This window comes from Oreochromis aureus, linkage group 6, assembly GCF_013358895.1.
Source record: "Oreochromis aureus strain Israel breed Guangdong linkage group 6, ZZ_aureus, whole genome shotgun sequence".
In the NCBI taxonomy this organism is placed as follows: Eukaryota; Metazoa; Chordata; class Actinopteri; order Cichliformes; family Cichlidae; genus Oreochromis; species Oreochromis aureus.
Genome location: NC_052947.1, coordinates 13,194,041 through 13,220,858, shown reverse-complemented (window position 1 = coordinate 13,220,858; position 26,818 = coordinate 13,194,041). Strand labels below are relative to the sequence as shown.

The 26,818-nt window shown below is 42.2% G+C and overlaps 3 protein-coding genes across 4 annotated transcripts; all 3 read right to left on the bottom strand.

The window, feature by feature from the left end:
- Window positions 1–35: 35 nt before the first annotated feature.
- Window positions 36–11,438, bottom strand: zgc:112980 (uncharacterized protein LOC503706 homolog). Of its 2 annotated transcripts, XM_031758962.2 has the most exons (18): window positions 11,301–11,436; window positions 10,568–10,697; window positions 10,388–10,496; window positions 10,205–10,298; window positions 9,049–9,199; window positions 8,825–8,942; window positions 7,300–7,425; window positions 7,150–7,212; window positions 6,936–7,058; window positions 6,701–6,856; window positions 6,571–6,624; window positions 5,204–5,433; window positions 3,597–3,676; window positions 3,332–3,421; window positions 3,152–3,229; window positions 2,977–3,081; window positions 1,315–1,420; window positions 494–688 (listed from the first exon to the last, which is right to left on the bottom strand). In XM_031758962.2, exons 2-18 carry the CDS (start codon window positions 10,686–10,688, stop codon window positions 639–641), a joined length of 1,854 nt encoding a protein of 617 aa, XP_031614822.1. In that variant the 5' UTR covers window positions 10,689–10,697; window positions 11,301–11,436; the 3' UTR covers window positions 494–638. The 2 variants fall into 2 exon arrangements, with proteins under 2 accessions (XP_031614820.1, XP_031614822.1); XM_031758960.2 differs by lacking the exon at window positions 1,315–1,420 and having other exon boundaries at window positions 36–688; window positions 11,301–11,438.
- A 1,798-nt stretch (window positions 11,439–13,236) lies between these two features.
- On the bottom strand, window positions 13,237–18,296 carry ptcd1 (pentatricopeptide repeat domain 1). Its single transcript, XM_031758973.2, has 8 exons — window positions 17,502–18,296; window positions 17,274–17,414; window positions 15,956–16,174; window positions 15,764–15,865; window positions 14,950–15,597; window positions 14,592–14,708; window positions 14,245–14,427; window positions 13,237–13,692 (listed from the first exon to the last, which is right to left on the bottom strand). The coding sequence occupies exons 1-8, from the start codon at window positions 17,970–17,972 to the stop codon at window positions 13,441–13,443; spliced, it is 2,133 nt and encodes a 710-aa protein (XP_031614833.1). The 5' UTR covers window positions 17,973–18,296; the 3' UTR covers window positions 13,237–13,440.
- A 3,352-nt stretch (window positions 18,297–21,648) lies between these two features.
- Window positions 21,649–26,500, bottom strand: fbxl18 (F-box and leucine-rich repeat protein 18). The gene is made up of 7 exons (XM_031758974.2): window positions 26,338–26,500; window positions 25,396–25,593; window positions 24,916–25,265; window positions 24,079–24,214; window positions 22,908–23,986; window positions 22,025–22,243; window positions 21,649–21,920 (listed from the first exon to the last, which is right to left on the bottom strand). Exons 1-7 carry the CDS (start codon window positions 26,389–26,391, stop codon window positions 21,764–21,766), a joined length of 2,193 nt encoding a protein of 730 aa, XP_031614834.1. The 5' UTR covers window positions 26,392–26,500; the 3' UTR covers window positions 21,649–21,763.
- Between the last annotated feature and the right edge of the window lie 318 nt (window positions 26,501–26,818).

Sequence of the window (26,818 nt, the reverse complement as noted above, 5' to 3'; positions counted from 1 at the left end):
ATAATGGATTTATAGTGTTGGCATAGCAATTACAATTTTTTTTTTTTTTTAAATTGATGTGGTTCAGGTACCTCTTTTCCACTGTAGTAGTGCCAGTGTGGGTGCAGATTCAATTCTGCACCAGGAACCACAGATTTCCTTAGAATTAAAAAATTATAACTTCTTGTAAAAAATCCTGACTTGTCTATAAAAGTACACATTACACCATCAGTTACTGTGGTAACTAGAACTCCATAAAAGCCCGCTAATCCAACTGTGTGATTTGTTGGACACAGCACACGATTTGAAACCATAAAGTGCCTTTATAAAATGACAGAGCAACATCCTTCTCTTTAACACTGTACTGTTGTTTATCTTGCTGTGTAGACAAAGTCATTTTACATTCAAGCAGTGATTCAGCAAACTGATGCATAAAACTGTTTTTATTTATCAGTGTAACATATTAACATTTTTATGAACATTAAAAAGGTGAATTAATATCAAGTCTCTTGCATTCAGATGGTGAATAACAGATGTATGTGCATTGTAAGAACGTGAGCTGGTGTGAGGACGCAGGTACAGTCGGACATCTGTAAGACGCTGGTGACTCTCTGCAGTATTTAATCCTTTGTGGAAGGTAACAGTGCTGTAAACAGTGTTTAAGACTTCTGTAGCTCTGCTGGGGGCAAGTCTGTGCAATCAGGATGCACTGGAACAAGAAGAACAGTAATGACGCCAATGAGATTCGGTAAAAAAAAAAAAAAAATCATTTATCAGACAATATTTCATAGTTACAAAGTCCTTGCTTGTCCCACTTGTGCTGAGGTAAAAGGATGAGTCGGTATAAATATGTAGCTCTAAAGCTTTTAGAGCCTCTCTTCCCTCCATCACAGACACTTATCGCACCTGCTGCATCCGCAAAGCAACTAGCATTGTGGAGGAACCACACACCCCTCACACACACTCTTCACCCTGCTGCCTTCTGGCAAAAGGTACTGGAGTATTCAGGCCCTCACTGCCAGACTGTGAAACATTTTCTTCCCAAGCCGTCAGACTCCTGAACACTCAGTGACTGGACTGACACACATGCATACCTTCATACACGTCAATACCAAGCACTCGTTTCTTTGTGTACTGTACCGCTGCACATGGTTGGAATGACAATAAAGCCACTTGACTTGACGTTACACTCCATTTTTATATTTACATTTAACGCACACAAACTTTTTTGGGAACTGGGATTGTATTAAATCAAAGCTTTTCTGTTTCTGTTAATTTTATTAGCTAAAGGATGCTGAGATTTGTAGTGGTTTATCTCAAGACTTGTTCACATACTTGCTATGTTTTCCCGCTCCTGTGCAATCCCCTGAAAGAATCTTTTCAGATGTTCTTCACTGGAGGAAAAACTTTCACAAAGCCACTTAAAGGCCCATGAATTGTCCTGCAACACAAGACAGCTGATTAAACAACAAACAACAGCACACCCCCCAAATAAAACTAAAACAAAAAACCAAAACAAAACTATAACCTACTCTATTTTAAAGTATGCAATTGTAGTCACTGCAGAGTGACAATCATGGCTTGGTCTGCTGACAAAAATCCTCCAAGTTGTGAAGTGAGAATCTGAATTTTGAGTTTCTTTTCAATTTGATAATCCAGTGAGTGACATACTACTGTTCAGTTCCTTTCTTTAGGATAGGAGAACATGAAAGAGAATTCAAAGTGTGAAATTGTAGAATCTTTTCAGTCAATAGTGACCCCAAACAAACAGACAAGACATAATTTTAAAGTTGTGGTGTCATGTGTTTAACTGCGAGTAACACTCTCACCTAAGAGAAAGCATCCTGCAACCTAAGTGTAACAGTGTTAGAAGAAAGACTTCTGTGAACAGCTGGAAACTACACACTGCTACACACTTCAGCTGCTTTTATTAATTTGTAGAGTTATTCATGGGCGTGGCTCAAGAGTTGGGAGTTCGTCTTGTAATCGGAAGGTTGCCAGTTCGAGCCCCAGCTTGGACAGTCTCGGTCGTTGTGTCCTTGGGCAAGACACTTCACCCGTTGCCTACTGGTGGTGGTCAGAGGGCCCGGTGGCGCCAGTGTCCGGCAGCTTCGCCTCTGTCAGTGCGCCCCCAGGGTGGCTGTGGCTACAATGTAGCTTGCCATCACCAGTGTATGAATGGGTGGATGACTGAATGTGTAAAGCGCTTTGGGGTCCTTAGGGACTAGTAAAGCGCTATACAAATACAGGCCATTTACCATTTATCCATTACTGGCGTGTTAATCTGATCTGTCACAGGTGGTTTTCATCACAGATGAGACTTGAGTGAAGAGCTGTATCTTAAACATTTCTTTAGAGAGCAGCAACAAAATTGTAGATGTGTGCCTCCAATAACCGAAGACACGTGGATTTTCTGACTCTTCCACAGTATGTCTTATGTCCTATCTTCCTCTCCTCACCTACTTGCAGCAGATGTTTTTGTTTTGTTCCCCCCCCCCCCCAAGTCTTAAAAGGTAGGTTTTCCTCCCCACTGTTACCAATTGGTTGCTCATAGTGGGTCATCTGTATTACCTTCCAATAAATCACAGCAGGAGGTAACTATTCCTGTGATTTTGTTGCTATATAAATAAAAACTGACCTGTAATCAATTTGAGAAGAGTGAGGCTGAGAGTGATTCTCTAAAACAACTACTTGTCTTATTTGTTGTGCATGTCTGTTGTTTTGTAATTTGGGGGGGAGATCCAGTGCCAAATGAAAAGATGCAGATCCACCCGCTGTGGCGACGACTTGGGAAATAAGGGAGCCGCGAAAAGTACCTTTAATTATTACTTTAACGAGCCAAAGATGCAAGAGACACTCAAACTTTCATAGTTACACAAAATTATAGCACCGTTATTGTTGCGTGTCCCAAAAGAGCCCTTTAGATGATATAGCTTAAGTATGTGAAAGCACAAACGGTGGTGTGGCGTCTATGGAAGGAAAGCAAGAGTTGGCTACCTTAAAGGTGTTGAGCACAGGTAGGATCGGATACAAAACGGAATCGAGGATTCTTTGGCTCAAAGCTTCTGTCACCAACAGGAGCAAGGCCTGATCTGGATACACCTGTGAACACATTGGGCTGTTTAGTTCTCGCAAATTCTAAACAGTGAAGTGTAAGTGTAAACGCACTGACCTCATGCAAGGATCGTGGGATCTGCATATTGGAGCCCTTCTGATCAAGCAATATCTCTTTCACAACATCCCGTGCTTCCTTCATCATTCAGACATTGAGGAGACAAAATACAGAATGAAACAAAGCAGAGAAACATGGAGAAAGCTGCAAGTCTAACTCTAACAACCAAGGAATACACACCTGCAGAAACTGCAGACTGGGCATGGGTAAAGCAGTGAGTGAACCGCAAGGCTTGTTGACAATCGTGAGCAAACTGGTCCAACACCGAGACTGGATCAGAGGAGTATTAGACATGCAGTCAGACATGGAACATACTACACAGGTTTTAACAAGTATAAAGTGTACCTGAACCAAGAAATACAGATGACAGATATCTAGAGACAAAAACATTTTTCAGACTTGAATGAGGAGATTGCTCAAAAGCGAAAAGGAGCTTTTAACTTACATCAGCGTATACAGCACTGCAGCATCCCTGAGCCCTGAGAGCGAACCTCACCAGCTCATGACGTTTCAGCGGCACAGCATCTACACACAGAGGGGAATCGGATTTCTTATCAATCCTTGTTTTTCCTAAATCTTATCCTGAAGCTACGATTACACCGCAAACCTCGTTGCTTCATTTGGATATTTTGCGTTGACTTTTTTTGTTGAACTGTTCATATTAATGTTGCAATTGTGTGGCCAAAATCATATTCCCATGGAACCTGATTCATATGTTCTTGTTACTGTTCTAACAGTAGCAAAGACTTCTCACACAGGAGGCTGTCATAGAGAAGCAAGCACAGAGGTCACAGTTAGTATAACTTTAAGGGGCTGTAGCTGCGATCACATGACATTATTGTGCAGCAATGGCTGCGACATCTCTATTGAGGTGTATCAGGATGCACAGTTGAAGCTGGGAATGTGGTGGAGTGATGACATGAATGGCTTGAGTATAGGGCTGCCACGATTAGTCGACTAGTCACGATTAAGTCGACGACTAATTTAATAGTCGACGCGTCGTTTGAAGCTTTGTAAGTTCCCAAAAGACGCAGGAATAAGTAGTAGTATTTAACAGTGTAATAACGGACTGAAACAGAAGATGGCAGCACTGCATGTGTAAGGATGCCAGCTGCCGTTAAACCCCGAAGAAGAAGAAGCTGTGTCCCAGAATTCATAGCGCGGCCCTGCTCAGTTGTCAACAATGGCGGCAGCTAGTTAGTTTTATTATTTTTTTTGGGTCACAAAATAAAGTTTAACATATTTTCAGGCCAGAATGTAGCTGTTTAACCTCAAATATCTGCTCAGTTTATCAAGACACCACATGTTTTCAAAAGCACTCCGTTAGCCGGGGTTGAAGGCTCACTAGAGCCTGTGAGAACACCGGACTCCCGGCAAATCGTTTTCAAACCCACCGCCGTCTTTCGCTACTCAGGTTAAACATGTAATATAAGTCACTTAGATAACTTAAAAATGATATTGTTTGGCTTTTTTTTAGTATTTTATTTGTTCCTGAGTAAATCGGTTTGGCTGAGATTAAAGTTATAGTTTTTTTACACAGCTGAATAAACGTCAAGCAGACAACTGAATCAGAAGTGTGTGAGATGCTCGAGTATACTCTGGTGTCCTGTTAAATTTTAGATAGCAAGGAGCAGACGGCTGAGTTTATTAAACTCCACCGAAACAATCTGCAAATGTCATTAAAATTTAATAAACTATCATCTTGTCTTTATTTTTAGTTAGCACATACCTTAAACACTTCAAGCTGTAAGCTAATGATAGTTATATAAGAGCAGATGCATGCTGGTGCAATAAACTGTACGTTTTATGTCCAATGGATGCATGATCTGATTAGCCGCAGAAATAATCGGTGACTAGTCGACTATCAAAATAATCGTTTGTGGCAGCCCTACTTGAGTAATGCACTTTGAACTGAAAATTTTGTGATAATTATTCGTGATGATTAGAGTAACACAAAGAAAAATCAAACACGAGCAAAAAACTGATTTGGGTCACTTCTGAACTTGGTACAAAACAACAACAACAACAAAAACCCCCCCATCTCTGCCGTACCTTTAATAGACTCCCACGCTGCACCAGGACAGCAGAGCTTGCCTGGTTTACTGACTGGTGTCAGCTTTGGTGCAGTCGCTGTTTCAAAGACTTTGAGATAAAAGAGGAAGAGGTCCGGAGTAAAGCGGGAAGCGGGAGCGTTCACCGAGGGGAACAAACTTGTGAGAGCTGATGAAAAGTCTCCAGCCATGCACATGAAGTAGGGGATGAGGTCTTGTATCTGCTGGAACCTGACAGAGAAACAAATCCAATGCAGCAACATGTCACTGCTGGTGTCTAAATATTTGAACGTTTGAGTTGAGATTTTAGTTTCTCTATAGATGGTAACTGCAGATTTACAGTCATTTCTGAACCTATATTTAATGAATTACTGAACTCCAGATGGGGTTTTAAACTATGAAATATGGAAGAGCTACAGTTTTCCCCTTTATTAATTATTCAGTTTATTACTTTGTTGAAGTTTTACTACACCAGAAATGTATTATCCATCCTAGACTGGAAGAAAAAGATCGAAAATGTGAGAGCACACCATTTTTTTTTCTTGTGACATTACCAATAAGTTTGATGTGTCACATGACCCTCTTCCTATTGAAAAAACAAAAGTTGTATCCAAGATGGCCGACTTCTAAATGGCCACCATGGTCACCACCCATCTTGAGGAGTTTGCCCCCTCACATATACTAATGTGCCACAAACAGGACTTTAATATCACCAACCATTCCCATTTTATTACAGTGTATCCATATAAATGGCCCACCCTGTAGAACAAAACATGTTAAAGTTGTGACACTGATATCCTGATCCAGGAAACTGTCCCACTCTCACCTGCACCTGGATCAAGGATTTTCTTACAAAGTGCCTACAAATAGTCAAGCCTGGTCCTCACCTCACCCCCAAAACACCACTTAGTGCTGGTTGTGTTATGTTTTTAAATCATGTACTGCCTTTTCAACTCAATAAATACATTATTCAGGACTGGCACGCCTAATGTCACTGCATCCTCAATACAACAACATGAAAGGCTTTATTATTATTAAGATTCTTATCATCAGTAGTAGTTGTAGAAGAAGTATACTCAAGTTACAGCACAAAAACTCTGAAGCAATCCAGAAAGAGTGAGAATTTAAATTAGCACAAGACAAATCCATATTGATATTTAAAGATGAATCATATCAAAATCAATTATTTTTCAACACTGATGTAATTTGAAAAAAAAAATAAAAAATTAACCCATCTTTATTTATTCCTCTTTTTGTTTCAGGGAAACAAACTAAAAAAAATAAATAAATAAAACTATGCAAAGACTGAATAACACAAAATGCTCTTTGCTGGAAAGAAAAAACAGAGGAACACGTGCATGTACTCACTGTGCGATGTCGTCTGTCTGGACGACTCGTAGATATCGGCACAGCTCTCTGTACCTGCAGACATAAACAACACAGACAAGTTAAACAGCTGTCTACACACAGCAAAGTGGACCAGTTCACGTATACGAACCTGTGCTGACGCTGCAGTAGCTCCGTCCTCAGCAGAATCACAGAAATCTGTTCAGCCAGGACGTCTTTCTTGCCTTTGTCCTTACGCACGCCTGACACGTTCTGCCCCTTCATCACAGACACGAGCAGGACGTCGTTCCAGGGACGAACACACAGGCTGGAGCACACAAACATCAAGTTATAGCAACAACATATACATGTAACAGGTAACCCTGGAGGTTAAAAGGCGAGCACACCTGTTTCTCATGTTCTTCAGCTCAGCTGGGAAATGCAGTTTCTTGCAAAAATCCTGTAGTTTGTTAATGAAGTCTGGAGTAAAATTAGCCATCACCATCTGTCTCTGTACGAATGCTATTACCCTGGTAAGCACACACAAACACAAGTAGAAGATGAATATCCAGGTGAATGAGCTACAGGTATAACACAAGAAGTGAATGTGCATGCATGTACCTCTGCAGTAACATCATTTTAGCTGTATCAACATTAGCCATTGGAGAAGCAAAGATGAAACCCCTGTAAACGAAATAAAAAATATTGAAAAACATTTGAAAATGAAGAAAAAACGAATGCGTGTAGACGTGGAAATGCTGCAATTAGTACCCTGAGAAATGGAAATGTCTAATAAAGTCCTCAGCAGCCCCCAGGCTCATGATGACTGCCGCTCTGCTGTCCTGTTGATCTGCCTGGTTCAGGAACGAAGACACAAACTCAAACACCGGTGAGTAACTGGAACAAACAAAACAAAAACAAAGGAAAGTTAAAGAAGCGTCTTAATGTACAAGTGTGTGGACCAGTTCCAGCACTGCACTCCTAAACTTAACAGTTGACCTCATTGAAACGTTATGTCAGACTTTTTCAATTTTATATCATTTTAAATAATTACTTACAGCAGATCACAATCAGCGTGTCTACAGTTTAGAGGAGAAGTCAGTAATGCACTGAACAGAACAAGCAATAAATAAAGAAATAATTTGTAAAAATTAATTAAATTAAAAGTATAAAAATCACAAATTTACAGTCAGGCAGTCCTATGAAAAGAAACTGAAGCTTTTATAACACTATCTCCAAATACTTCACTAAAAGCAAAAAACAGTGTGTACCCTTTCTCCAATAATGGCTGATGTTAAGACATCAGCTGTGTTAAACAATATTGGTCACCAGGACTCAGGGAACCAGAATTACCTCTGATGGTCTAAAGGGACATGTGTTTGAGGTGAGCCTCTGTAGGATGAATAGCTGGTCTTTCCACAAGTTTAAGCTAAAATTGTCACAGCGACTTCCAGGCATGGACCTGATCCGTAACAAGATATGGCAGACTTGCCCCCAACCGGTCCCAGCAGTTAGCTGCCCCTTCCTGAGCTCTGTTTTGCTGCAGGTTTCTCCTGTAGTGTGAGTTTTTCCTTCACCCTGTCACCAAGTACTTGGCTTGTGAGGGGTTGGCTAATTGTAGGATCTTTACCTTACAATCCAAATCACTGTGAGACACTTGTTGCTGTGAATTGACACTATATAACTAAAGTTTACTGAATTGACCACGATTCAAGCCCAAGTGAATATAAAGACCACTGATGGCTACTTTCTTCTTCTTTTTTGTGTGGGTTTCACAAAGAACTGTACCAACCAGATTAGAAAGACCTCCTACACCTGATGGAGCTTATGACATGTGATGCTCTGACCAATGACCTGAAGGAAGTGCTCAACAAGGTGATCCACAACAGTGGTTCACACTTCAATGTTGGCCTTCTGTCAAATGTCTAAATAATTATAAAAAGTTAATGGTGAACTGGACTGTACGTCAAAGCAGAGCATTAAGTGATTTACGAGCCAGCTGCTTGATGTATACCTGTAAGCTCAAAAAGCTTAAAAAGCCCAAGTCTGACTTGGGGAAAGTGATGGAGTTCCATTTTGAAGGTGGTGGCAGCAGTGCAGCAAAGGCAGAGGGTAGAGACAGCGGACAGCTATGACCATGCCCATTCCGTAGACAGTGTAAAAACACTGACCTGAATGCTCCACATATTTATAGAAATATTAGGAATCTCTTATAGCTATGGATGTGTAATTGGTGCAGATGTGGCTCTTAATCATTGCAATTTGGAAATCAAAATCTGAGTGTTATGAAACATACTTGTAGATGAAGCCTTGTTGGTTCTCTTGACTCAGACCATACTCCTTCAGTGCCTCGCCTTTCATGTAGGACGAGTAGAGCGCAGAGAGCTCTTGTCTGAACTGCTGCAGCAACGTCGCTGGACATGAAGTGAAAATAAATAAATACATTAGTAAGATATATTTAAAGTCACAGTACAAGAGGTTCATCTCGAGTGTCTCCTCGCATGAATTTTATGTTTGCACCTGCTTGTCGGAGGTGGGAGTCCATTTCTGACAGGGTGAGGTTGAAAGCAGTCAGTCCTCCCAGCAGTTTATGGTTTCTGAGGTTGCTCCAGAAGGCGCTCCTCTTGTGGCTGTTGCAGTGACAAATGCCACTCACGCACCACGTTTCACACTGAAAAACCAGCGAGAAAAGCACATCAATCACTATTTCATAAGAGACCTCCCCATGACTTCAAGGACCTACTGGGGACATACGGATGTAAGACTTCACTGACATAAGCTGGTGCTTGTTCATGAAGAGCTCTAAAAATCAAAACCTGAATTTTTTAATAGACTCTGAATTTAATCTGGAGTCAGTGCAGCTGGATCAGCAACAGTGTGCCATGAGAGCTCTTGGAAGACTTAACACTCTGACCAACCTTCAGACATTCCAGGGAGTTGTGTTTACTTAGACAACAATGAATTACAGCAATCCAGGGGTAATGAAATAAATGCATAAATAATCTCCAGGTCGGAGCATGACACAATGGGACTTGATAATATTTCTTTAGTGATAAAAACAAGTGTGAACCACAGATCAGACATGAACACCCAAAGTGATGTTCATGTCAAATCCTGATAGAAATTTAGCAAACAAGGCAAGGGGACCAAGAGCTTCTATTTCCTTAGGCAAAAATAAGTCAGGGGCATAAACAAGGACTTCTTCATTAAATCGGAGAAAGCCGTTTGCCATCCAACTCTTCATACACCTATTCAGGATCTGTAGCTTAAAAAGAGAGATGAATAACTGAAGGTCATCAGCATAGCAGACAGCAGCGATGACAGTGATGCCGTTAAAGGTGCCCAAAATGTGCTGAAGAGGGAGCAGATACAACGCAAACAATAAGAGCCCAGTACAGAACCTTATGGCACACCACAAGTGAGAGAAGTGGAAGAGGACCTGTATTCAGAATTAGCTTAAAAATGAGCCGATAACACTATTAAATTCTTTATTTCCCCCCATTCTGTCACTTGATACACTGACATTAAAAACAAACAAAGTATGTATTTATTTAATTTTTGAGTAGGCGAGAGGAAAGAGACAAAACAAACAAGCAACAAACCAGCTGAATACAGTTTGGTGAACCCTCCAAACTGCTGGTCAGATACATTTGGTCATGTTAACATTAACACCTACCAATGATGCCAGCTTATCGCAGACGTAGCAGAAGCACTGATCACAAATGAGCTGGTTACTGTCTACTGGCATTTTAGTCTCCAACTCTGTAGGCCTGAGCGTGCCAAAGAAAAGCAGAGTGAGCACCTGACACAGTAAGACGGGGGTAAAGAGCACTGATGGTCATTTCAAATTGTATCTCACGTAAAAGGGTGTATGGGACAGTCGTAGCGAGCATGAGGCAGCACATCAGCGTGGCGGGAGAAGGTCACGACCAGGTCTTCCTCCAGAGTGCTGGGAGAGGACACGCAGTCTGGAACATAGAGGCTGTTAGTGATTAGTCAGAAGATCATCCACAAACACAGAAAATAAAACCTCTGTCACCTTTTTCCTTCACATTCTCCACCTCCACGATGAGGCAGGACATGTCTCTGTCATCCTTATGATCATCGTCATCATCACTACTCAGGATGATTATATCGTCACTGTCTGCTGGCGTGCACATCAGAAATGCCTGGTTAAAAAAAAAGAAAAAAGAAACAGAAAAAGGAAAGCCAACCATCAGTTAGTTCACAGATGCAGACCTGCAGTATGAAATGCGTGCATGGCCTGCAGTATGAAATGCGTGCATGGCCTGCAGTATGAAATGCGTGCATGGCCTGCAGTATGAAATGCGTGCATGGCCTGCAGTATGAAATGCGTGCATGGCCTGCAGTATGAAATGCGTGCATGGCCTGCAGTATGAAATGCGTGCATGGCCTGCAGTATGAAATGCGTGCATGACCTGCAGATCTGAGTCACGCACCAAGGCTGCTTGTTAAAAGCCCACAGGCTCAGCTGTGTGCTTTGTTGTGAATTTCACGAGGACTTCTAAACTTTAGAGGTCATACTTTCTCGATAATACTGTGTTATGCTGCAGCATGAACAGTTCCTGCTAGGCCTAACAAAGGGACAGTACGGTTTTCTTACTTTTAAGAGGACAGTTATTTATTTTTACACCTTTAGAAACGCGTAGAAAAAAAAAATAGTCGACCTCGCGCTTTATTTGCTGCAGGCGAACGTGTAACGTAAACCACATAAATGACCGCGTCGGTACCGTAAACCATAGTTTTCTTACCTTGTTCTCTTTTATTGTTTGTGACTAAACCAAAGCAAGCTTTCCTTCGCGCCTGGCGACTGAAATTTCTCCGTCACCGGATGTGATGGCGTGGCTTCCTCTGCTGCTGTTTTTCCTTGTTTTTTTGTGGCTGTGTAACAACAGCTTCGAGTTGCGTTACCGCCGCCTCCCGCATAGGAGAGAGATCTCTATGCTCGGACAGGACACCTGCTGACCTTATAACAAAGTTGTAGGTAGACCACGTTTAAATTCAGTTTTTCTATGTATTCTTTACTTCCTCTCTGACTGTCAAACACGACTGAAGATAACAACCTGAACATGAATTTAATGAACTACTCGATTATAATCTGTCAGATTTTAACGCCAGAATTGCGATATTAGTAAATCTGTTTACTAACACAGTAGACTTTTCTTTCCTTGGGTCAAATAGACCTTAATAATATATTCAAATGCCAAACCCATTCATTAAACACTTTTAATACTCAGCTACTGCACTCTGTTTGTCCTCTCATAGCTTACTTTCAGTATGTATAAATTGTGTGTTGTGTTTTTAACCTCTTCATATTTTTCCTTTGTAAAATTAACATTTTGCTGCCAGTACACTTATCCATGTTTGTGATTTGTCAGATGCTGCCAACATCAATAAACCCTTGGTCTTCAACCACGCATCCTTTCTGCTGTTGTTAGGGTGAGTGAATCCTGATGGGGAAAAGAGGCCCGGATATTATAAACTTGCCTGTCAGTACAGGGCCCAGGTGACCTGGAGAGGCAACACCAAGACAAAAAAGGTGCGACTTTGCAGGTGATGGCCACAGATCATTGCTCTCTCCTTATCACTCCTGACTGACTTTTCTCTCTAGTTTTGATTTTTGTTCATGTCCTTGTCACTGCTGGTGACATGAGACGGTAATTGTAGCCAATTTAGGTTGCGAGGAAGGTATGTGCTTGGTATGTGCCATCACAAAAAATTCCCATGTTTTCCAACACAGACTAAAGAGCATGGAGGAGTACCAGATTAGCCAATACACAAGCAGACAGAGCCATAGAAGGTCATCAACCCAGCAGCTGGATTGGTTTCTGATCCTTTGTGCAAGAAGTAAAAGGAGGAGAACTGCCAGAGTTCTACAAAATGACCTCTAGCACTGTTCATGTGAATGTTACAGACCAAAATGTCAGATAGAGAATCAATGAGCATAGTTTGAGGTCCTCCTTTAGCAGACCTGCACTCACAGCAGCTTGACTGCTGGAGAACAGATCCATAATAGGTCCACCACTGTTAGTGATCACTATAAATATATAAACTGATATGGATGTATTTATGTTACTGATTACTTTTATACAAGCAGGCCACACACCGAGCCAGACACCTCTCCTCTCCTCCTCTGTGCTTCAGTCTCGTCCAGCAGACAGCACAGCAGGAAGGTTGAAACTGAATGGAAATATAACGCCATTTCTGCAAAATCAGTCTCAAGCAAATCAACAGGAGATCAAACTGAATCCATTAAAACACATAGTACAGTCCTGTACTGATTAAAGGTTTGAGTGGGCTGAAGCAGCGAGTCTGGGAATAGCTGCTTTAGAAATCAGAAGTGCGTTTGCCTCTTATTGCCAGATGATTTATCTTCAGCTCTGGGTCATCAGTTTCACGGTTACTGTTCGTTTGGATAAAAGTTGACTTTGAAAATGCACTCCTCTTGCAAATGAACTGAGCAAACATCACATTTAACAAAGGCCCTCACCTTGCTTACAAATGCAGGTAATCCTCACACCGAACAACGTTATGAAACTGCTGTTTGTTTATCGAAACGCTGATCAATATTAATACTGAGTTAACCCGAAATCCACAAATGTTATGACCAGTGTGGGTCACTGAAAGCTAATGATTTGGTTGGTTAGAAAATACAGTCGGGTAACTTTAAAATGAAAGTATAACTGAAAAGATTGAGATGAAGTTTTATTTTTCAATAAACAAGCCAAAAAACTTGAAACTGGAACATAAACTACAATGACATCATTGTTTTTCAAGAATAACGCAACCACACGAGCCACTATTTTGATCCAAGTCCATCCAGGGTTCTAAAGTTTATTACAGAACAAGCAGCAGGTAAAGGAGTGGTCGTGATGATCTCCTGGAGTTCAGTCATACAGCGGACGTGCTGCTGCTCTTCCTGTCCCTGTTGCGAGCATGATACCGCCTGGCTGCTGCTCTGTGGTTCCTCTGGGCCTCTGTCAGCCCATCTGCAGCCTCTGTTCTCAGCTCTGCAGCATCTGTCTGGGACTGCAGTGCTCCCTGCTCCTCCTCAGCGCTCTGAGCAGGCATGTGCTTGAGCCACTGCTGGTAGTAACCACGGAAACCGTCAATTTGGACCAGATAGTTGTTTCTGGATTTGTACTGGAATAGAAAGAGGGGAGAGGGTGCCAAAGAGTGAGGGGAGCAGAGTGAAAGGAGAAACATGAGTCATACAGTCACCTTCCAAGTTGGATCTTTGTTGTGCCACGAAATGAGAAGAAGTTGTCTGTTTACAGACTGCACTGAAGTCTGTAAACAGAGAGGCATTCAGATTGACAGCATACACACTTTAATTAGAGCAACATAGTTTACAGTGTTTTTTATTCCCGTGTTTCCAAATTAGATTTTACTTGAGTGTCTGCCTGTGTATTTTAACATTGGCTGGACTTGCAACTTGCCTGCTTTGGACTGCAGCCGGTGATAATTGTTCTGCTCTGCAGCCTCAGTGAGCTTGCCACCAGCTGCAGTCTGTGATAAGAGACTCACTGGAGAGGCAGCTAATTATATGGTACTTATTTGTGAATTAGAAAAAAAACTTATAAAGGAATATCCTAATAATTATTTGAAAAGAGCATATGCCTTCTCTAAATATGTGGGAAACACTCATGTACCAATCATTATAGATGTGCTCAGTATAGATGGGTGCATGCTGACCTGGTTATAGTTGGGAGGATATTGTGCAGCAAACTCCAGCTGTCTGATGATGATCTCATTAGGCCAGACTTTCATGTCACTCATGGTTTTAAGGATTGTTCTTAGGTAGAGGTAATCCAGTTTGCGACTCGCTCGGCCAATCAGAGCAGAGAACACGTGGACATTGGGCCTCAGTCCTGCTTCCTGAGGAAAAACGCATAGAGCAAAGTTAACTAAAATGCACAAGTGCCTAAACCCTGCATTCTTTCTACTGACCAGCAGGGGGAGAGTTCTGCACTAACAATGCCAGAGACAGAATTCAGGGCAATAAACATCCAAATTTAGTTTAGTAACATATGTTTTGTCACCTCTATGTCTTTCAGCAACTGAAGGCCGTCTTTCTGTTGGTCGCAGGCTAATGCAAGGCACCCAAATGTCTGCAGATCCACATTTACATTGCGCTGTCTCATTACACTCAGCACAGCCTGAAAAGTGAAAGAAGTGTGTGAAAAACAGCACGCACAGTTTAAACATTTCTAACTCCACTTTTGTTAACATTTAACCAAGTTTAAAATTTGTGTTCCTTCTTCCTCCAGATTTACAGACACCAGATAGACAACAGTTTTTCTGAGGACTATTTCTCCTAAGAAGTTGCTCCAGGATGGGTGTCACAAACAAAAACAACAGACACTTCATACGTGGCTAGACACACACACACAGACACACCTTTGCCCCGTCCAAGTCCCCGGCTCGCGCTGATCTGTGAATCACAGAATTGAAGAACGCGACATCAAGCTTCACTTGATGCCGTTTGGCAACCTTTAACAACACCTGCAGAGACTGGTAGCCTGGCTCCATTGTGTCGGCCAGTAGGGTCAGAGTCCTGAGGTTTGGACTGAGTCCGTTAGCTTCCATCCTCTCCAGGAAACCTTCAGCTCCACCGATGAGGGCGAGCCTGTCTGACATTTTATCTACAGTGCCAAGGGAGACCACAGCACCTCTTTTACCCTCAAAAAGTTCTAGTAGGTTAGGAGCAGAGGAGTTGGCGACTAACTCTCCAGGTAATCGGGCATTTACTGTTTGCCTGACCGGTATCAGATGGGTTGAGTCATGTCTGAGTCGTGTCTCGCTGCTGTCTTCCTTCTGCTCAGGCTGGATAAATAACTGTCTCTCAAGTAGGTCGATGTCTATCACAGCCTTACACCTGGACTCCGACGCATCCTTGCTCCCTTTCTGACCCTCACAGTCAGTCCCCAGCAGAACAGCAGTGGCAAAGGCAGGATCGCCAAGTCCACAATCTCTGGCAGTTCTCAGGAGCAGGGTATAGTTGTGCGAGTCAGGACGAATCCCTGACCGCAGCATCTGGCGCCACACCTGAAATGAACATTATGAATGAGCTTATTTGTGTAGCAAGTATCAATATTGTTTAATGACCACCTGATGTATCATTATCAGATTTTTAAGATGAATGAGAGCTGGCATTGGTTGGGCTATTTTAAAGTTTACTCCTAAAAACATCCCACACTAAAGTATTACATACCTGTAAAGCCAGCCTGAATCCTGCTTCTTTGTCCTTCAAGCAGCCCATCAGCAGGTAGTGAAATGTCTCCTGAGTTACAGCATGACCATTCTCCATCATCTCCTACAAAATGCACACAAACCCAGAATAAGACACAATTTGGTGACAATGGATGAGTATTCTCCCTTATAAACATGCAGCTGTGTGCCCTACCCTGAGCGTATAAATGCAGGCCTGAAGGTGGTTGGTGACAGCGTGCGCCTTCAGAAGAGCGTGGTACGTGATTGTGCTGAGAGGGTAGTTTTTGCGACGGAGCTCTTGCTCTAGCTTCAGCGCTTGCTGCAGGCCGGCCTGTTTTGAAGGCGACTCAGCGCAGGCGTTGAAGAGCGCCGTGTAGGTTGCATCGTTAGCAGTGAGACCACGCTTCTTCATCTAGGAGAGAAAAATATAAATAAACACAAATAATTACAGAGGGGGTTTCTGACTGTGTATAAGGATCTGTCAGAATAAAGGAGAGGAATGAATAAAACACTTAAATATTTAAAAAAAAACTACAATGAAACTAAACTGAATGTAAAATCTGACTCTTCTATGTCATTAGTGGACTAAAGCGGCCCCCAAGCTTTTAACCCCCTGAATTTGAAATAAGACTTCAATTTAGTTTAACACACAAACACATAGGAGTCTTGCATCAGTGTCTGAAGCTTTAAAAATACTTGAATCTGTTCTTTGATTATAGTCAATCTTCGCAGTTTTCCTGACACAAATCTGCAGGATGGAGGGATTGGAGGCCTGCAGCATTTAAAGTAATGTTTCTCATTAAATCTTGACTGCCACACAAATAAATTTATAGTAACTTTGATGGCTGTAGTAGCTGGTATGTGGGGCAGTTCAGTTGCACAAGTCATTTGTTTTAACCTCAGTCTCTTCTTGTGGATATTAAAAGCGAGGTCCATTCCACTACATTCATACATCTTCTCTGTGGTCTTCCTTGTTTCCTGCTGGCAGCTCCATCTTCAACATCCTTTGTTCACTACATTCACCATCTCTCCTCTGCACATGTCCACACCATTTCAGCCTTGCCTCTCTAACTTTGTCTCCAAATTGCTTCACCTGAGCTGTCCCTCTGTCCCCACTACATTTCGAATTTTGTCCATCCTGGTCACTACTGATGAAAATCTGAGCATCTTCAACTCTGCCACCTCGAACTACTCCTCCTGTCTTTTGTCAGAGCCACCGTCTCCCAACCATACACCATAGCAGCTCTTCTAGACCTTCCCTTTAAATCTTTCACCCTGCCTGTTGCTTCGGATTGTTGACCCCAGGTATTTAAATGTATTCACTTTCTCTACTCCTTGCACATATCCCGTCTTGCTTCCACCTGCTCATCTGCATCACAACATCACAATTCAGCAACTGGAAACTGCAGCACCTGAATCAACACCACTCTATAACTGTCAAACATGAACATTTTAACTTAGAGTGTACCTTGCATATTGACATTTTAATTACTCAAATTAAAGATGATTACATCATTGTAGAGTTTGAAGGCTTTTTTCAGCTGTCCAGCTCGTCCACAGCCTCCTATCAGGACCGTGTAGTTGTACTCCTCTGGCTGCAGCCTCTCTCCCTGCAGCATGTCTCTGCTGAACACATCCAGAGCCTCCTGTAGCTGTGAGAGCACAGAGGAGGGTTATTAACACATCAGCAGGGAAGAGAAAGAACAGCAGTTAACATAAAACTGCTCAGTCACACTAACCTTGTTCTCTTTGATGAGCTTTTTGCATTGTAAGAAGTACCAGTACGGTGTATTTCTCCTCATGGGCCTCCTCTGAGGTTTACCGGCGTCTTCTCGCTCTTCTTCGTCCCCGGTTCCGTCTTCGCGGTACTGCAGGTCCCGGAGGCCTGAGCTGCTTTTCCTGAAAGTCCTCCTGGAGGCCATGTCGGTGGACAGAGAGCCGAAGTTTTCCCAGTCAAGTGGTTCAGAGGGGGAGTCCAGTGGGTCCGCGTCTCCTCGGGAGGAGGCTGACAGACACACGGCCCTAGGATGCCAGGGAGTTTGTGTGAGAAGCCTGGATAAGGATAAAGGGCGCTGTGACACATCCCGTCTGCCTGTTAGAGTTAGCGGTTCTGGTGACTTCCTAAAGGTTGAAAATGTGCACAGCCTGGCAGCAGGAAGCGATATTTTCCTCCCGTTTCGCACACACGAACAGGCGACGGACGTCAGCATGTTTGTTAGTGTTAGCGAGCTGGTTAAAAGCTAACGGATCATGTCGGGTTTCTTCTATTTGACAGAAAACTACAAAATGCGTTACACTTACAAGGCTAGTTAAAGGAGCACTAACTAGCTGCTGACAAGCTGAGTACAACCACGATGTTTCAATGACACAAACTTGCCCAGACCTAAATAGTAGATATATAAATATAACTATGAGCGTCTTTTTGGGGGGTTATTTTTAGATCGTTGGAGTAAATTAACACGTTTAATAGTTTAATTAAAAGTATATTTCTATTAACGGTTTACATAAATTGTTGAAAAATACCAGTCTAGTTAATTAAGGATGGCATACTTCGATCGACTACATCGACAATATGTTAGTACGCCTGTGTGGTGTTTAGGGTTCACATAATCTTTAGATAGATTGATATCGCCCCCAGCTGGCTATGAAAGTACATTTTCCGTCTTTTGAATGGGGTGAAATGAGGTGAAGGCTAAAGCCACATCTTTCTAACTAGTTACTAAACATCCAGGGAAATGTTGTGTTTAATATCTAAGGGGCGGGTCAGTTGGGGTCAAGCAAGTCATAAATGAAACAGGTAATAAATCCTCAAGTGAATAGGCAGGGTAGTTTAGTCAGCATAACCCTTGTAAGGAAAGCTATACAGCAGCATGTTGCACTATATTATTTCAGCAGAGGGCTCCAAGTTCAGTTCAATCGGCTAAAGCTTGTTAACACAAATACTTAACCAGCCAATCACATAACAGGAACTCAGTGCATTTAGGGATGTAGACGTGGTCAAGATGACCAGCTGAAGTTCAAACCGAACATTACATGACTTCGAGTGTGGCGGGTGGGATAGTTCGAGTGTTTCAGAAACTGTTGATTAACTTGGCTTTTCTCACACGATCATCTCTTTTTGTTAGACTGAATGGTCTGAAAAAGAGAAAATATTCTGTGAGCGGCAGAGGAGAATAAAGCTGATACAAAGGCAACAGTGATTCAAATAATCAGTCGTTACAACCAAGGTATGCAGAATCACACCAGGTGCTACTTCTGTGCGCTAAGAACAGGAAACCGAGGCTACAGTTCGCACAGGCTCACCAACACTGCACAAGAGAAGATTACAAAAACATTTTCTGAGCTGAGGAGTCTTGATTTCTGCTGTGACATTCATATTGTAGGTTCACAATTTGGCATAAACAGATATGTTTAGTTATAACAGTTCGGGCTGGTAGTGATGGTGTAAAAGTGTGGGCGAGTATTTTTTTTTTTGGCACACTTAGGGCCCCTTAGCATCAACTGAGCATCATTTAAACAGCCTATCTGAGTATTGTTGCTGACGTTGTTTTTCCCTTTGGGACTTTGCCCATCTTTTGATGGCTGCTTCCAGTAGGATAAACACACTATGTAACAAAGCTCAGGTCATCAAAGTGATTTCTTGAAGATTTAGTGTTAAGTTAAAGGTGAGTTGGACTTAAATGGATTCCACAGTCACCACATAGCAATCAAGTACAGCACCTTTAGCATGGTGGTAAAACAGGAGAGTCACATCATGGATGTGCAGCGGAATAATCTGCAGCAACTGTATGATGCTGTCATGTCCACATGGACCAAAATCTCTGAGGAATGTTTCCATCACCATGAACTCTTTATTGTCATTGCACAGTCATAGTTAGTACAATAGTACAACAAAGTTGGAAAACTGTCCCATGTCGACACTAAGCACAACAAAACACAACACAGTAAACTTTAAAGTGGATAAAAATTGCAAAAACGGTATGAATAATAAATTAAAGAATGAATGTTCATTGCAGCCAGTGAGTGTATATTTTGAAGCTGTGATTAATTTCATTACTTTTAAAAATGCAAAATTAAAGTTAAAATCTTCCTGAACATTTTTTATTCAATGCTAGCTTTTATTTGAAATTAAGGAACTAAGTATTTTGGGGGTTTTTCTAAGTTCTGCATTTTGCTGTTATTTTGAGACAAAGCACTGAATTGTGATGTGGAAAGAAGTGCACCTGTTTCCTGTTACAATCCCTGTAGATACATATATTTGGATCTTAACTTTTAATCATGCAAATTATCCAAAATCTACAAAAGTCAAATACTCTTGGGGAAAATAACTTGCCTTTATGGCAACCTGAACCTGCCTTTGAAGAAATTAAAATTTCTCCCTCTTCTTCAAGTCTTTATTATTAAAAGGCAACATGGTACTCGCTGCTGTGGCTGATCAGAAAAATCAGAAATCTACAACCCCAGTGTAAGAGAGACAGCTTCCGCAGTACTGAGTGTTTTTGAGACTGCGACTGAAATCACAGACACCAAGAAGTTTGGACAGATTTTGCAGCTGCTGGAGTTTACAGATATGTGAATGTGGACAGATCTTAAATTTTTCAGTTGAATTCAGTTTTATTTCTATTTTTCCAAATTAGAACAACAGTCCCCTAAAGGTGCTGCATATCATGGTCCCATGGACCCTACAATAATACAGAGCAAACCCCAACAATCATACAACCGTCTATGAGCAAGCATTTTGCAACAGTGGAAAGGAAAAACTCCCTTTTAACAGGAAGAAACCTCAAAATGTAACCGAGGAGAGGTGGCGACCGGTTGGTGTGACGGGAGAAAGATGGGACAAAAGACACACTGTGGAGGAGAGCAAGAGCCAACCATCTTCATCGTTTCCTTCTCAGTAAATTTTAGTGTGTCACAGTTCCTGATTAAGTCACACAGACTGATGGGTATCCATGGCTACTCACTCACTTTGTGTGCTTTGTTTCAGTCAGACTGAGGGTGAAGGGCATGATTCATATTCATGCAACTTAAACAGCCACACAGCTTGTCACGGTGATGGCATGATATTCTCCGAGGTCATCACTGCTGTAGGTGAGCCCAATATCACACAAGAAGCTCCATCTTTAAGTGGCTGTAATAAAGGCCTGAGTAGAGCTCCTGCTGATGGCTCTGTGGGTCAAAGATTACAGGCAGTAATTAACTGTAAATGGTGTTCCATGAACATTAAATATGATAATTCATTTTGACTTTGTGCTTCTTTCCAATTAATTTTGAACTTTGTACATTGTGTTAAAAAACTCTGTATCTCACATACACTTTATAAAAAGGTAATCGAGTATGAATATGATAACTTATCAAATAAATAATCAAATAAATAATCAAATTATCAAATCTCCACCCATTTTCGTGTTCTCAGAGCATATTGAAATGAAAGAGATGTCAATATATTATTTTGTCTCAGAGTACACTGAAACACAAAAAAGAAGAAAAAAAGCCACCTCCAGTGCTATTCCACTATAGTTACTTTTAAAAATAACAGCCTGACATGAATGGAAGAGCAGCACACCAGGTAAGGATTAAAAATTATTTATACTGACTTTATTATGATATTTGGTACAAAGTTTAAAATACAAATGCATCCTAAAATCCATTTTGGCACTTCATTTTAAAGGAACTGTAATGATTTGTGATAGAGAAGCCACAACTGTCACAGAGCGGCAGTGTGTCTGAACCATCCTGGAACGAACCGTGAGCCTGAGTGAGTCGATTTCCCTCGGAAAGATGATCACTGGTGTAAACGTAAACAATCGTGGCTGATGTACTCTCGGAGAGCAGCCTGAAACCGTCGTTTATGGAGCGCACAAACAAATCATGGTGCTGATGACATTCAGTCTCTGTATCATTGTGGATTTTATTTCATGCAAGAGAAAAAAAGGAAAAAGGAAATGATTCGAACGCCTCAGCTGCTGAGCACCAATCACACTAAAGCATCCTGATGAGGTCACAATGGTGATAAATGTGGTGGTTGAGCCACGTGGCTCTGAAACAAAGTGATCCGATCCAGCAGTGTTAATGGGATCTCTCTGATGACTGAGGGTAGGTCTTCGTGTTGTAACGGATAGATGACCACACTGAGTGCCGGGCGCTCTGCTGAGAACCTTAAGAAAGAAAATACACAAAACGAGTGAATCCAAGACCCCACAGGTAAAACTTTTGACAGATTATGCCCTCTAGCTTTAAATCCATGAACATAGTCACCAACCTGTCCAGCAGAGCTTTCTGCAGCGTGCGACACGCCACTAAGGTGCCGCCCATGAACATGTGGCACATGACGATGTGGCAGCAGCGCTCCATGAAAGTTTCTGTGGCTGATGGGTCAAAAGTGCCACAGCGTGAGATAAGGCAGACGCGCTGCAGTCGAGAGCAGCAGGACAAAGCCTCGAAGAACGATGCGTTCGCGTTCAGGTAGGGCTGCTCCAACCTAAGAAACAGATGCACGTGGTTAGTTATATAAAGACAAAAATCTGTATCTTCAGTCAGAATTAAAAGTAGAAACAGTCTGTTTGAGATTTGTCACAGTTTGGAGTAAAATACAGACCAATTGGACAACTGGACAACTATTTGTTTAAAAGCCTCCCAAAACCAAAACATAATTAATAGATTACACTTGACAAGTCATTAACATTAAATGCTTTGACTGAAGAGAGTCAAGGTAGCTCAATTTGGCAAACTTCAAAATTTGGGGTAAATTTTATTTCCTTAATGTTTTTTCTCCAAATTAACAGAAAAAAAAAATGTTCCAACTGTCTGGTGGACAGTCATACAGGTTAGTGCTTCTTACAAGAGATCCCCTCATTTGCATATGTGAACCTAACAGTCTATAGGGGAAACAAAAACGAAAGATAAAATACGAATAATATTTAAGTGATGTTAATGTTCTTGCTTCAAATGTATGAAATCAGACAGTTTTAAAGCGCATTTTCATACCATGAGCCAGAAATAATTTAAATAGCTTTCATGTAATTATTGTTTAAAAAAACAAAAACAAAACCTGGGAAAGTTTAATTGAAGAGCCATGTAATAAAAATGACATGCTGCTCGGTGTGTGTTATATAAACAAAGGGAACACAAAGTCATCTTCTTACCTGAGCTCCTGTAGCTGCGTGCACTGTTTAAGTGTGTCCAGCAAGGCAGCGGTGTAGTTCATGGTTTTCAGTGAACCCAGATTGGCGAGGGATAATACTCGCAGGTCTCTGCACTGCTTTGCCAGCTGTACCAGTCCCGTTCCCCTAAGAACTCCAGGAAGACCAGCCAGAGTCAGGCGACGCAATCCAGGCAAAGCCTCAAGCACCGCCAAATGTGCGTCTCCAATTCCTCGTGCCCAAGCGCACATGCCACGAGGCTCCACGCTCGCCCGAGTGCACGGCTCAAGCCGAGGCAGTGTGGAAGCAAAACCTGGACCGATAAGCTCAAAGGTCTCTAAAAAAAGGCAGCCAGCTAAGAGCAAAGCGAGCCCCGATGTGCTGTCCCCTGACACAGACGACTCTGACTCAGGCTTGTAATTCTGGAGGCCCACACGAGGAACCTTCTTCAATCCCTGGAAAAGGGGAGAGGGATGAGTGTTCTGCATTTGCGTGTGATTTCTATTTAAACCGTCTGACAGGGCGCAGGCAGGGAGAGTGAGAGAGAGCAGATGTCTAAATTTGGCCAAGCTGGCACACAGGTGGGTTTCCCCTTCCAGCCCAGGTGAGTTTTCATGATGATAATGTGTGTGCATCAAGTTTAGGTATTTAATGTTGGAACAGCTGTCTGCCAGCTGGCTCATTGTCCCGGCAGCCAGCTGATCTTCCACAATCCTGCACTCCGAGTAAGGAACGTGGTTGATCCCGCTCAGATTCAGACTAACCAGCTGAGCGGCGTCTCTGACACCCCCGTTCAACAGCGACTGGAACACCTGTGGCCACAACGCCGGGCAGCGGCTGAAGCTAAGGTGTTTGGGGCTGTTTCCTTCCAGAGCTTGCTTTAGCGATGCAGAGTCCAGCCATGACCGAGGGAGCTGCAGGGCCACCAGGTCGCCCCGCTCACCCAAGCTCTGAGCCACCGAGGGAGCAGCAGGCCAGGGAGCCGGGTTTGGGCCGGGGATGGACACGAGGAAAACTCTGAGATGCTTCGGAACGTTAACGCTGAACACTGCCAGGTAGAGGAGGAGCAGGGTCTGGTTTACCTAAGAACATCACGACACAGACGCGTTAATTAAAGCCCATGCTACAAACGTATAGGAACAGGTTTCATGTACATAAGCCCCAACACACTCACCTCTCCTGGAGCCAGCCTGGCAGTGAACTCCTCAAGCTGTTTGTAATGTGGCACGCTGCTCTGACCGACCATTAACTGACAGCAAACGCCGACACCCTCTTTGGTCACATCTGGGATGTCAAACTGCAACATCAGCCTACGGTGCAATGACGAGCAAACACACACAACACTGTATCATTTAAATATCATACATTTTTGTTTGTTTTAAGCCAAAGACTCACAGCTGTCACATACTAAATATGAGTGAACACAACATCTGATTCATATGCAATAAAGCTTGAAACTCTGGTCTAACTGCAGGTGGGCTGCAGAGGACTGGCGCAATTATATAGTGAAGTTTAGTTCATCTGAGCCATTCCCAATTATTGTAATACAATTTTTAGAAAATTAATCTCTTATTGATTAATTAATAAATGTGGGAAATTCAGTCCTGACATTTTTTATTTCTTATGTTATTATTCCAGAACACAAGACCTGTGTCGATTCAAAACTGGCTGCAAATTTCAAAGTAATAAAAATAATAATAATTTACAAATGACAGCCATTTTATAGGCTATTTATAGATTTATTAATTAGACATGTTCCCTCGTTATGTCATGAAAATTAAGCAGATCAAAGAAAATTCAAAGTAAACCTATTAGAGAGTGGCTGTATTAAAGGACTGGCAGAACACCTCAAGGAAACGCAGCATGGTGGTCCAGAGAGCCAAAACCTATAAAAACTGTGACATTGTCCAAATATTTCTAGACTTTGAAGAGGGCCGCTCCTGAGCATTTGAAAGGGGTTTAGGGAGGAAGGGATCAAAAAACACAGCTGGGTCAGGGCCAACATCCTTACTTGCGGAGTTGGGCACAGCATGGCACTACACCGTAGCTTGGTGTCAACAGCATCTGCCTAAGCTCCGACAGGCGGCTCAGTGCATCCACCGCCTCTGAGCTGAGCTGAGCAGAGTTGAAGCCCGGTGTCACGTCAAAAGCGAGGGATTTGAGGAAAGCGAGGGAGGAGAGGAGACGGGACAGGCGAAGTGAAGTGATGCGACAACCGGTGACATCTAGGTGCGTCACTCCTCTGCAGCGTGCGATGTGCTCCATGGTGGAGCCAGACAGCCAGTAGCAGCCATTCAGGCTCAGAGACTGCACGTGATTGGCCAGCTGCTTTAGTATGCGTCGAACCAATGCGTCGTCAGCCTGGAGAGAAATAAAGAAGTCTATTTAATGTTTCATTAAAATACAACTTGCTGTTACAGAGGCATTTTCTTTTTTTTAAATACATGGAAAGTTGTACACATACATGAACTTGAATATTGCATTAAGTTACCCAATACTCCTCAGACAGGCTGACATTTGTGAGCAGGGTCTTGTCATGGCACAGCGTGTGTAGCTTCTGGCAGACATTTGCCACATTCAGCAGCAGGTCACACACCGGAATATGGCGCAGGATGCACAGCAGGATTTCATCAGACAAATCTGACATCCCCACGGAGGAAGAAGACAAGGTATCCTCATCGCACACAGCCTGAGCCAGACAGCACACAGTGTCAGTGACAGGCGCTTTTAGGCCATTTGGAGAAAATTAAAAGATGGTGGAAATCCTTTTAACACCTCTAGAAGGAATTTAATTGACAATATAATTTATACCGTGACACAGTATTATTTTATGCAGCTGTTGTACAGCTCTCCTTTTAATGTGTCCTGTTTTATTGTCATTTTTGTACGTTTTTTTAAAACAATATCAAGTATGTGTTAAGTATTCAATTTACTCGATCAGAAACAATCATTTGTCCATGGTTTATCTTTCTTCATAGAGTATGACCCCTCTATCCCTCACGACAGCTGATTTACACAATATAGCTGAAGCATTATTTAGCAGAAACAAAATAAAAATTAAATATTTTTAATTGAAAATGGCAATAGTGGTCACTGTGCTCCAGGTTTGTTTTTTGTTTTTTTAAATTGATAATACCACTGCGGGACAATACAACCTTTTAATGGTTATAGCACCAGGGCGTTTTAGCTTAGCAGGTTTTCTCGAGAAAACAAAACAAACAAACAAAAAAACCACACGCGCACACACCAAAACACACTTATTTCCAACACTCTGACGACGCCAATAAACCAAACTCGGGATTAAAAAATAATTGTGTAAAGTGTTTGGAGCATAACCTTACCTGACCGGCGTTAACATTTTGTCGCTAACGTTACTTTGAGCTGATCTGCTCAGCAGCACCGCTAACTAACTGTGACTAACGTCTTCACCAACCTGTAAAATCTGGTAATCCATGTCCTCTGAAACTCCGCACACATCCCCACTCATGTTTTTAAAAAAAGGCTCATCCACCCAGCCGGAGCTTCATGTTCCCGTGAACCTGCTGCGTGAAACCACAGGCGGCTGAACGTTTGTGTTACCGTTAGCTGCACGGACGATATATGCTGCCGCACGTGTCGGACATCTTTCAGCGACGGACACACTTCCTGCTGGTTCAATTTTAAAAACCTGCAAATTTATAAATGTACACAATAAAATACAAATTCTTTTGTAAACGTCATTAAATAAAGTTTTGTATTTTTATAGATACCATTAGATACATAGATATAAAAAAATATACAGGGCGATAACAGAGCTGTCTTCTTTTTCTGGCTGCTCCCTTTAGGGGTCGCCACAGTGAATCATCTGTCTCCATCTCACCCTATCCCCAGCATCCTCTGTCACACCAACCCTCCGCATGTCCTCCTTCGCTACA